The following is a 12455-nucleotide window of genomic DNA, read 5'->3' as shown; positions in this document are numbered from 1 at the left end:
TCGTAATCGAAAATTTGCATGACTGGATCTTGACGTGTGAATTTAGCTATCTTTATGCCAATTACATCTTTGGGAATTTCTATTGCACCTACGTCATCCCCAAATTCTGCGCCTTCGACTTGTGCCGATAGTAGTTGAGTTTGCAGAGGAAGTAAATCCTCATTGACATTGTACTTCTCCATGGGTATAACCCAAGCATTACAATTGATTTTTAATAAAATAATTAAGTTGGAAATTAGTAAGAAAAATCGACGCGCACGCATTTTTAATTATTTCGGTGACACTACTTGAACGAACGACTGACCTAACTAAAACGTTTTCTGAACTTTACTCTGAATTTTTCTTCACTATGCTTAGCGTTAATGGGACAACTATGTTGACACACCAAAATTGATAGAAAAGCTAACACAAGTGTTTCTATGTAATAAATGTTTTCTGAATGTATGTATGTTTGTACGTATATGCATTTCTGTGTGCATGTGGTAAAATGTGTGTATCTCTTAAAAATTAAAATACATCTGTTATGCATTACACTTGCGCATCCAAATATTTTTAACACGAATATATCCAGGTCTACGACACATAAAAACGCTACATCAAAGCTGGTTCCACAGTCCAAACACTACTATTCCGCCTTCAAACTTTTATAAAAATATTTTGGAATACCTTTTTTTTACATATTTAAAAGCGTGTGCCTTTTCTGATTTATTTCTTATATGAAATAAAATTTGGCAAAATACAAATATACAATAAAAAAACGATATAAAGGATGCTTAATGATTATGTAATTGAAATCGGCGTGAGACTAGTTCAGCATAGATACTGTAACTGTTGATTGCAGCATTTTCTACCGAGTATAATGACGACAGCGTCTGCTCTTAAATCAAACGTCTTTATTTCGAAAAAAAACTCAGCTCGAATGCCATCTTCACGTTTACTTCTCCTTCTTTTCCTTTTTATCTTCTGTATCCAACTGTTTGAGACGATCCATACGTTGCAAGAGTGTTGGATGTGAATGGTTGCAGGCCGAGTATAACCAATCATAGACCGGGAAGCCCAAATTGTCCAAATTCAATTTGATTAAAGCACGACCCAATTGCTTCGAGAATCCTAGTCCATGTGCGAACTCATCGGCTTGGTATTCAAAGTAACGCGAAAGTGTGGTCATGGCGAAATTTACAATAGCATTATATGGTGCCATGACATATGTGAATACGACTAGCAAGCCGACAATGATGGGACGCGTGCCAGGTTGGAAGCCGACGGCTTCATAGAAGGGTCCATAAGTGAAACAATATCCAAAGACGACGAATAATAGCAGTAAATGTACTTGTGCAATGATTATATTCTTGGTTACGTGACCACACTTCCAATGGCCCAATTCATGGCCCAGAACGGCAAGTACTTCTTCATTAGTGCAGCCCTTGCCCTTGTCCTCCTCTTTCAGTTCAGAATCATCTGGTTTACCTTTGTTGAGTAGTAAGGTATCAAAGAGAACTATGCGTTTGGAATTCCATAGACCATAAAAGTAAGCGTTGCTGTGCGATGATCGCTTTGAACCCTCTACAACGTAGAGTTTGGTCAGTGGGAACTTTAGCGTAGCGGCTAGATCCTCAATTGATTTGCGTAGTGTACCTTGCTCGAGAGGAGTGTATTTATCGAAAAGTGGCGCAATAAATATTGGGTATATTGTGAGCAAAACCAATGATGTAACGCCTGTGAAGAGCCAAAGCCAGATAAAGAATTGATCGCCACCATTCTGTACAATCCAAACGGTCGCCGAGATAATAGGAACCATCAATACTTGGGTCACAATAAATCCCTTTATTTGATCCCAGACGAAAAAACCACCGGTTTGCTTATTAAAGCCGTGTTTTTCCTCCAGCACAAATGTAGAGTAAATTTTAAATGGCAAATCTTTAAAAGTCCCTATTACACTGGTGACCAATCCAAACAAGCAACTGATAATTATTTCATTTTCGCTGTTTAAATGCATAAGTTTCGCTAAGTCTATTGCCCAGGCCCATTGTACGGCAATAAAACCAGTATAGAGTTCGAAGCACATTAGGATTACATCTTTTATAATGGCACTAAAGACACCGAAATTGGCTCTATCCAGACCATATAGTCGCGCTTTTTGGAATGTTTCATCGCTCATGCAGTCTTTCAACTCCCTGGGTACTTTTAGAGCAGTTTTATAAACTTGTATCTGTAATTAAAAGAATACAACACGATATGAATCTTAATTGCGCACCAAATCTAACTCCAGTGAACCAGTTCGTCACGAGGCGAAAACAACGCTCACTAAATAATTATGGCATTTGGTTACAAATAATAGATCTAGTAAAGTAGTGTTAACTTATACAATAATTTATATGCATGTTGTTAGAAAAGTCACTAGTGACGCATCACCGAAATATTGTCACCCCCAGCCGAGCTTAGCTTTCGTTCTGATTAATGCGGAAACGTTTCTTGCAAATAAGTGTTATTACCTGACGAAAAGTGATGTATATATCAAATATATTTTCTAACAAGATCACTCCAAGTACGCTATATAACACCACGTCTGCCGCTGGTAAGTCCATTGTCAAACTTTTAACGTTTTCTGCAAATAAACGAAAGCGGGTAAAATTCTATTGATTTCTGAAAACTGACAAGATATTCGAATTTTATTAATATCTATTTACATATGTATACACATACTTAATGTAATAATAGTGATAAAAACTTACAAATTTTCGGCAATTACCAAATATAAAAGATAAGCGACGCCGCAAATGTGAGCAGCTGCTGGCAGCTGTCAACAGAAATCTGAGATGCCACGTTTTGAATCATGGCAAAAATTAATTATAAAATTAATGCTTATTGAAGGGAAAGAGCGATTTATACAACTTTTCGTTGTAGTTGTTGTTGTAGCAGTAGTGTTAGATAAGTGTGTTCGAAGGCGCTCGTGAAAAGGGTGTTGGTAGTGCGGGCCGCCTTCACATTGTGGGCATATGTTTGGTATGTCGGGGTCAATTCTGGATAGGTAGGAGTTTAACCTGCTACAATATCTAGAACGTAATTGTGCTAAGGTTACGCGGGTATCTCGGGGCAGCTGGAGCTCTTTATCTGCTGTGGGTGGTGGTTATACTCCGACTTAGGAAGGTGGTAAGTGTCTCCTGATGAATGTCGTTTATTACCTGTCTAAACCTGTCCGGTCCAGTAGATGTCGATTTGTTGTGGTAGTCGTAGACTGTGGTCATTTCTTTTTATAAAAAATATAATGGTGCATTTGAATTGACTCACTTAATTTTAATTCCATTTATTTCCTGCATTTAATTTGGTATAATAAAAAACACTACCCATAAAAATTTTCGCTATATAAAATTATTCTTCTTTAAACAGCTGCTGTTGTTGTAGGAGCATAAAAATTCCTCATACATCTACGGGGAATGCTGCTGAAGTGGCAGTCCTTGGCCGTGTATAAATCCGCGTCGTTTCGGTTACGTAATACCGACAGTCGTGGGAACAGTTGACATACGGCAAAAGTACACAATTGCCAGCTTTTGTGCATTCCGGCATGGCTCCCGGCACGTAAGTTGCGCTTTTAACTCAAATACACATGTTGTTGTTGTTGTAGCAGCATAATCATTTCCTATGCATATATGAGGAATGCTGCTGAAGTGACAGTCCTTGGCCGGATATAAATCCGGGTCGTTCCGGTAACGTAGAACCGACTGTCGTGGGAACGCTCAAATACACATAATATATTTTGCTGTCAGTCAAATTCGTTACCGCAACAGACGGAACGGACCCATTGTGACGGACCTATACATAAGAGATTACGCCTTCCGAATTCGCTATGACGCAAGGCTCCTTTTCATTAGTTCGTTTAGTTTAAATGAATTTTCACAAACATTTGATTTCTTCTCCTTTTGTATGTAATGTATTAATAATGTACCTGACGTCACACTTGTCAAAATCAAAAAAAAAAAATTAAGTAACTGCTTTTCGAAGACCCCACATACTGTATTACATTCGTCTGGGTTAAATATAACCAAATTTAATAACAAATTTTTAATCTACATAACACTTAGTTTTTCCAACAAATAGATGTCGATAAACAAAGCATTTACTAAATAATAATTAAAGTTCATTTTGTGAATGATCCCTTTGATTGCTGTGCGATACATTGTTTACTACTGGTTTATTTATTTTATTGTGAACTGTTGCCGCTAAGAGAATTTGTTGCGCATAGATAGACAGTTCGTCGCATTTCTTATTCGAAAATAATATGTTTTAAGAAGTTTTTGTGTAATAAAAAGTTGTTTTAGTTTAGAAAAGAAATATGCCAGGTGGGAGTGTAAAAAAACAAAGTGGAGGCATCGATTTAGCGCAGAAGAATAGCAGTAATAATTCTGGGCGAAGTATAAGCAATTCATCGGGGAGTAGCAGGGCGCGCAAAAGGTTTGTTTGGAACTCAAAATCAAACAGGGTGATCTGTTATGTTTATACTAAAACTCAATTCATATTCATAATTTGAAAAGAAAGCGTTGTGAAATCAGGAGGTTTAGCGGGAGTGATTTAGAGTCGGAATTAGAGGACTGCAATTTTGAAGATGCTATTGCTCTTGAAAAGAAACTACGTAAAGTGGCAAAAGATAATGATTTAAATGATGAGGAGATGCGACGTTTGTTGCAGGTAAATTTGTAGCTATACTAAAAATTACATATAAATTAATTGTTTCATTATACCTAATATACATTCTTAGAAATTTGTAAAAAACGAACACATTTTGGCGTTGGTCACTCTTCAAGCTGAAGACGAAGTAGCACGTGAACGAGAAGAGACTGAACAGCCAGCCATTATAATCACCGATACACCATCTGTACCAAAGTTGACGCGCGCAAAAGCCCGGGAGCTAAATAAAACTCCTGGAATTACATTGTCCACGTCACACGAAAGTAAAGAGCCGGAGATCTCAGCGCTTATACAAGATGAGCTGCATTCTGACGAAGATGATGAGGAGTATGTATTTAAGGAAGAGGATTTCGTTGTAAGCAAACATTAATTTCATATATTTCATTGAAATTATTGAAGTATGTTACTTATATGTTTCCAATTTACAGTCCGATGACGATCCAAACACTACTGCCTCAGATCTAGATTCCAATCCACGCACACCACAAACACCGCTATCGCAGGCAGAGGCTGAGGATTCACCCGTAAAGCTTACAGCTGATGGCTGTTTTAAAATACCTTTAGAAAAACCTAAAGATACGCGTGAGGATGTACGTATCGCGGCACGCACACGCTCCAAGTTATGCCTGGAACAAAAGGCAATCGAAGATATCGAATCGGAGTTCGTGCCGCCCGATGTGGAACAGATCGACTTAAAAGATCTAGATATGACCGGGAATGATGAAGATTGGATGCAGTTTTTGAACGATTTTACAAAGCCACTAAGTAAAGATTTTTAAACAAAGATTATAAAATAAAAGGTAAAACAAGCACACATCATTTGCAGATTCAAGTTTCATAACAGACGACGACGACCCCATCAATGACCCCGAATATGTAGCAGCGGAGAAAATACCAGGTGTGTTAACTTAAATAATAAAAAGGGGTTCCTATAGATATATTTTATAAAACGTGTGCATATTTGCAGAGGATGCGGAAGAGCTACGCGACATTGATATACCCAGAAAGGAGCTTACTGAGTTGGTTGCGGAACTCTTCGAAGGTCTAATGAATGAAGGTGTATCGCTTGAAAGTGTCGAATTGGATACTCCACAAAAGTTTTTGCAAACTAACTTGCAGGAGCCAACCATTACTGATGGAAAAGATCGTAGCGCTGATGTTGACAAATTACCTCCGTCGACCGTTGGTAACGCTGAATGTGAAGAGCGCAGTCAGGTAACGCGACAACTCAATTTTGACATGCCAATACAGCAGGTCGATTACAATCCGCTGCAACTGCAGCAAGGATACCCATCCGACGTACCTCCCTTAGATACATTAAGTAACGTAGTAAATGTGACTCAAAATGATTGCACCTTTCATCCGGAAGTTATGTCCACTCCATGCCCCGCCAACCGCATAGACAACAGATCAACACAGCTACAAGTACCAGTGGCGTACAAAGATACTCCCAATGAAGGTGCAAGTCATGTTGTAACGCTGCCCCTTTCTAACTTAAATTTGAATCCTGAATGGATAGCTGTTAAAATTCCAGGCCAAAATAATTCCTATCAATTGGCACGAGTTGTACCATCTGCCAACATGCTTGAACCAGCGCCGCTAGTTAAAATACAGCCACAAATAGCACCAGAACCTCTCCAGCAGCAACCGCCAACTCCACCGCCTCCTGCGGATACACGTTACAGTGTGCCTTATGACACAAATTTCACGGTGGAATATATTTCTATAAGGAAGCATGTCTATACTGAATATATATCGAAATTTGAGAATCTTCGTAATTTGCCCAGCAAGCCAACCCAAGTAGAGGAGCTGCCAAGCAACGCAGTGGGCTTCACAAAATTCCAACATAATATATTGCAGCAGCAGTTGCGCATACATGTACAAATGCTAACGCAAACATTCATACAAAGCTACTCCCATCCGAACTATTGGAAGCTTGCACCGAAAGCGAGAGGAATGTTGGAGGAGATGGAACAAAAAGCACTAGATGATGCATCGTTCCGAGCGTGGAATCTTAAACCCGCCTTGAAACTTATAAGACAGTGGGAGGAGGAATTAAATAAAGATACTTTGGAAAATAAAGAGATGATGGAGTAAGTCTTTGCTTATTTTAGAATCGATGTAATACTACTGGATTGTACTTCATTTCAGATTTATACACACCGAAATCGACCACACGTAAGTGCCGCTTAAGCATTTTACAAATATAGAACTTTTCTTTTGCCCTTTGACTCACGAAAATCTTACTTTACCGTTGCAGCAAGAGCAATTGCCGCCAAATTCCACGTTTTCCGCCTCGTATTATGGATCTAATACTAAATAGCAAGGTCTTCATGTATCCACAATACTTGCCCCGAATACCTTTCACAACTAGTCATTGTTCCTATGAAGTTTTTTCACCTGCTGAAATGCAACTTATTGCTATGGGACTGGAAAAGCACATACGACGTATACGCGAAACGGGTGAGCGTGTATCGAAGAAAACCACAGAACTAAAGACTGCTGTGTTGCGTTTAGCTAAGGACACAGTGTTTGGTAAATCAGCAAGACGTATATGGTCTCGTGTAAAAGCTTTGAGAAACACCGATTATTATAATCCCGTAAAGGTAAGTTGCCTTAGATTAGAAAGAGAGGGAGCGTCCTAATTTTGTTTAATATTTTAGTATTACTTTGATCACAAACGTGCTCCGCCCGTGGAACACAAGCTTATTACTTTTGAAAACAATAAAGTGCTGCCGCCTAAGAATCGATACGAAGAGCTGCCGTTGGCCTGGCAAACGCACTTGGATGAAGTAAGTAGATATTAATTTTTATTTCGCATTTCAATACTTTGGGCGTAGTTTATTTGCATGACATCCCTTGGTCGAATATATAAAAACCAATCAGTGCGGATTTAATGCCAATAGTCATTACCTTCCTCCATAAAATAACTATCAAACGAAACCTTTTGAAGAAGTTCTATTTTATACATTTTCAAAGATTCAAGACTTTTTCTGAAACATATTTTAAATTGCTTAGTATCATATAAGTTATAAAAAAAAATCTATTGCTCTAGCCAATAACATTCAGTATCTGCTTCCCACACGATCCCTGGGTATCAATCTCAACTCAGATCCATGCTTCAAGAAGACATTGCCTGCCGTCTGTTGTGGGCTAATACCAATGCCATCGTCTGTTATAATAGCACTAGTTGCAGCTGGCACTTTAAATTCCTCAGCGGCAAATTTTAGTACAGCTGTAAATGGCGTGCCTTCTGGTACGCTGAGTACTTTAAATGGTAGCTTGGGATCCGATGTTAATGTAATTTTGAAGGTTACTTTCGAACTCATGGCTTATGATGGTAGTTTTACAGGTTTCACTACTATGCAGCTGCTGATTAACGTTCAATGCGGTGGCACGCCTCCGTTTAGGCGTTGTGACGTGGTCAGTTTTTATAACTTGATATCACAGCTAATAATACGCAGTATCTGAGAACGACCCTTATTATGGGAGACTTGTTTAATCAAAACATTAGATAGCGGAATGTTCTAAATAAGTTTGACGCCTATTTTTGCTTACAAAAACTTTCGTATTTACTTTGTTGAGTTCCGTCTGCTTAGAAATTCGCTTTCTACTTGACTAGTTTGAACTCTGCAAACACTTCATGGTACTATCGATAATTCAAAATTACACATACCATCGATAGTTTGGGGTTTGTAAATATTTTTAATATATAAAAATTTCATCTGCTAGCTAATCCGTATATCTCAGAATATTCCTATTAATACTAGGATTAATGGCATTATTTAACCAAAGTTTATTGAAATTCACTAAATCATATATATCAAAATATATCCAATAAGAATTGGTCTTTTATCGATAGTAAATTTACACTTTGCATTCGACAACTCGCGTATCATTCACAATAGCGAAGTAGTTTCCAATTCGTGTGGTTTATTCACAAAAGATTTGTTGTTAATTTTTGACAGCTGTGTAGGTAATTAGAATACGACTAAAAATACTTCAATTTTTTGTTTATTTGTGTAAATATTGTTTCATCACTTGCAATAATTTTTATTTAATAGAAACGCACTAAAAATAGAAAGAAAGGAGTAAAAGCATCCGCAGCAGCTGGCGCTTCATATTTGCAGTTCGTACGCGAGGCTTTAGGTGAAGATATAGAGCTACCTGGTAGCGCAGCTCCGGCTGCAACACCAGACGACAAGGTAGCGAACCCTTCGTTGTTTGCGCCAAAAGAAACTAATATCTTATATAAAAGGCGTTCGAAAAGAAATTTTGCCAATAGTGTGACGATAAATGTGAATTACCACTTCAGTGGCGTCATATCGCCTAATACTACATCTACACCTGCACTACCGGGAACTTCTCCTACCAATCAAAACACATTAAATACCACTGAGTTAGGTTGCACGGCATTGGCAAGTACGCCTCCCGCAGCAAATTCAACTTCAATATCATTTAATTACGACTGGAATACGAAAACTTTGGAACCTATAATTGAACCGAAAAGAAATGCCAAATTTGAAAATCCTGCAAATCTCCAAATTATACCAGAGCAGCGAGAAATAAAGGACGTACGATTGCGGCGCAAATTACGTTTTCCTGGTCTATACTCACGAAGCCACTTGAGCACCTATCGTTACTGTTCAAGAAGACGGAAAACTAGCACGTATCATAGACGCAGAAGTAGAAGGCACCTGCAGAAACGTTGTATCAATCTATTGAGCACGTATAGTGCTAATTTAAAACAAAAAGAACTTTTCTACAAACGTGCGCCAGTTGTGCTACAAGTTTATCGATATTTTAGGGCTTTAGAATTATATACCGATTTATTAGATCAACTTAAAATGGCTTGTCGTAATGCTCCGACAGACGGTGCTGGCTGTGGTCCTACTGCCAATGAGCAAGCAGTAGCAAACAGTGCTGGCAATTCATTGCACCATTCACCAACGTCGAAACAACTTGTGCATTGTCCTCAGCATTATTTTGGAAAACGCACTCGCGCTCAGCTCGCGCAGCAGCAAGCACTCGAAGATGAGTCGAGTGTGTGCTCACGCAGCAAAAAAGCCAGTCGACAAGAGGAAAACTTTAAGCACATGCTTTTGCCGGATAGCGCTGAGGATGCAAATCGTAAAGATGCTAGTGAGTATGATTTGGTGAAACAGTTGAAAAAAGTATTTATTGTTCTTTGTACGCAGTCTACGCTTTTAACTTTTACGAGAAAGTGGAAGAAACATTCAAGGCTTCTAACCGTCCGGAAGATTGTAAAAAATTCAACTACATTCTTAAAACGTTCGATCCGCGAAGAGACAAGGTTTCGGATTTGTATTATGTGAGTGCGTGACGATTTCAAAAGCTTAATTCTGAGTAGAAGTTGTATTATATTCTATTTAAATTATTTTAATTTTCGCACAGAAATTAGAAGGTCTCTTTCTACCTGAGTACCCTGAACTAGCACAGGTATTTCTCACATTTTTGCTACCGTCTGAAGCAGCGGATATCGGAAAATTCTTCGAGCATTTCATGATTAACAACATGACAACATTCATCAATAAATTGAATATATATTTCAATAAACAACCTGCGCAAATACGAAAAATCTATAATTGTCTTACGGAACTGGCGGAGGATCCGGAGGTTACTATAAAAAAGGTGGAATCGAAAATATTACCACTACTCAAAGGTAACCAATTTCTCATCGATTGGTTTTTGCAACAGTTTTCTGAAGCTCAACCGCCAGAGAGGTAAGGAGAAGATAAGTGTATTTCCTTTAAAAATTACAGATATATATAATTTTTTGTTTTTGTTTTGAATAGAATATTCTCCCCACCAGAACAAATAAATTTGAAAGAAATTGAAATCAGACCTAATTTGTATGAGTCTCTAAACGATCCTCCTGATGCTGCAACGCCGTGCTGTGAACTGCAACAGCAGCACCAACAACAACAAAATCAAGCACAAAACTGCCAGCTGAGGGTGAGTACTTAAACAGCTTGCGTGTAAAAACAACAACAAATGAATTTATATATTTCGGTTCATAGTACATAAACGGTCGTATCTTCTACGGCAATAAAATGACACTGCCGGCTAAACTCTCCTTTATGGCCAGCAATTATCAGCAGGATAGTATTAATGAATGTGATGCCGAAGAGATGGCCGACCAACCAATGCCTGAGTGCGTGCATGGCATACGTGAGCATGGCGAGAAGCGACTGGCAGCAGCTGTGGACAAAGCTGCCGCAGCAGATGCTAACAGTGATGACAATGAGAAATCTGAAGAAGAAGAGGTTTCTAAAGGTACATCCTATTTTTTTTTTGTTTTTCTAACATTTTTCAAATTGTTTTGCGCATTCTTTTATAGCACTTATCATAGATACTGCCAATGAGGAGGACAGCAGTTCATCCGTGGAAACCTGCGACGACGCCGCGTTACGCGCGCATGCTATGCGCCTCAATCCCTCCTATTATAGCAGCACATGCTTTACATCCATTACCAGCACACCCAACGCCAACAGCTATCATGCACCCCACCATCCCAACGCAAAGAAATCAATGTTGAATTTCACCGACGATGGCAAAGTGATATCACCGCGCAAGCATCCAACACCGGGTGCTACATGTGTCGCCGCCGCAAACCCCGCCAGTTTGACACCCACACAATGTCTTTCGCCTAATACTGTTGCAGGATTTAGCAGCGCGTTAACAGCTCCATCCGCTGATAATGCGACGGGTGGTATCGAGGGCAATGCGAATTCACAAATATTAACATTACAGCAATTACGCGATCGGCGCAAATCACCTACCAAAAAGAGCAGATCGCCTGTGGGCGTAACGCGTGCGCGCGCAAGCGGCCAAATGCAACCAATGGTTGTTGTGTACGAACAAAATTCAGCAATCGCTTGCGCCAAGAAACTGCAATCATTGATTGATGAGAGTGAAATTGATAATAAAGATCGCCTTTCAATAGTTGCTTGCTCCAAGAACGCCAGCAATGCTAGCATGGAGTTACAGAATGCGGATGGGAGCATTGTAATGCAAGCACTCGAGCAGAGGTCAGCATCGCCGCATACGCCACCATTGCTCACAGTTACTAAAGTTGAGCATGCTGATAATTCAGATGATATGGAATTTATACCAGAAAATTCAGAAGTAACGCATACGTTTTCGCAAACTTGTTTCGATGCGCTGGAACAACCAGAAGTTGTTGAAGATGCAAATAGGAGTAATACTACAGCTGCTACGACAACAATAATAACGCCGACGCCTAGTGTGTCGGATAAAGCCACTCCAAGTGAACCCTATACTGAGGACTGTAAGTTGGATGTTGTTGCTACACTTTCCGCCTCAACGACGGACACTACTGCCTCAACGTCCAATATAACTCATACGCCGCGGCAAACGTCTATCCCTTGGCGGCGCGAAGAGGATAAACTCATACTAATCGAAATGAAATTGAGTGCGGGCACAGCGCAGGAGCGGCTCTTCGAATGTATACGCGCCAAACTGCCGGAGCGTTCTGTGAACGAAATAGAAGAGCGTTTTCACTTTCTAATGGACTTTTTGTCAAAATTGCAAGGCAAATAAACTATCGGCATTTTACTTTACTCAATATTTCCTTTTTCAATAAAATTTCAATATTGTTTTGAATCCTAAATGAAACGCGCTACTTTGGACTGATATTGATTGTTGTTCTTGTGACAGTATAGAATGTTGCCCAGTCATTTTTGGGTCAAGTCGATGAAGCGATGGTCGTTAACTCGATAGAAATCCGA

The 12455-nt window shown here is 39.3% G+C and overlaps 3 protein-coding genes across 3 annotated transcripts; 1 reads left to right on the top strand and 2 right to left on the bottom strand.

Annotated features, from left to right (window-relative positions):
* Window positions 1-663: 663 nt before the first annotated feature.
* Window positions 664-2818, bottom strand: LOC129246111 (CAAX prenyl protease 1 homolog). Its single transcript, XM_054884659.1, has 3 exons — window positions 2733-2818; window positions 2493-2605; window positions 664-2209 (listed from the first exon to the last, which is right to left on the bottom strand). Exons 2-3 carry the CDS (start codon window positions 2583-2585, stop codon window positions 935-937), a joined length of 1368 nt encoding a protein of 455 aa, XP_054740634.1. The 5' UTR covers window positions 2586-2605; window positions 2733-2818; the 3' UTR covers window positions 664-934.
* A 1375-nt stretch (window positions 2819-4193) lies between these two features.
* Window positions 4194-12342, top strand: LOC129245766 (uncharacterized). The gene is made up of 15 exons (XM_054884145.1): window positions 4194-4449; window positions 4530-4683; window positions 4754-5038; window positions 5112-5448; window positions 5510-5581; window positions 5651-6776; window positions 6835-6861; window positions 6944-7289; window positions 7347-7475; window positions 8748-9825; window positions 9882-10015; window positions 10099-10427; window positions 10500-10659; window positions 10725-10980; window positions 11045-12342. The coding sequence occupies exons 1-15, from the start codon at window positions 4331-4333 to the stop codon at window positions 12265-12267; spliced, it is 5775 nt and encodes a 1924-aa protein (XP_054740120.1). The 5' UTR covers window positions 4194-4330; the 3' UTR covers window positions 12268-12342.
* On the bottom strand, window positions 7624-8323 carry LOC129245769 (ubiquitin-fold modifier 1). The gene has a single exon (XM_054884149.1). The coding sequence runs from the start codon at window positions 8010-8012 to the stop codon at window positions 7749-7751; it is 264 nt and encodes an 87-aa protein (XP_054740124.1). The 5' UTR covers window positions 8013-8323; the 3' UTR covers window positions 7624-7748.
* Window positions 12343-12455: the final 113 nt, after the last annotated feature.

This window comes from Anastrepha obliqua, chromosome 4, assembly GCF_027943255.1.
Source record: "Anastrepha obliqua isolate idAnaObli1 chromosome 4, idAnaObli1_1.0, whole genome shotgun sequence".
NCBI classification, from domain to species: domain Eukaryota; kingdom Metazoa; phylum Arthropoda; class Insecta; order Diptera; family Tephritidae; genus Anastrepha; species Anastrepha obliqua.
The sequence above is the reverse complement of the archived record's forward strand: the minus strand, read 5'-3'. Positions and strand labels throughout refer to the sequence as shown.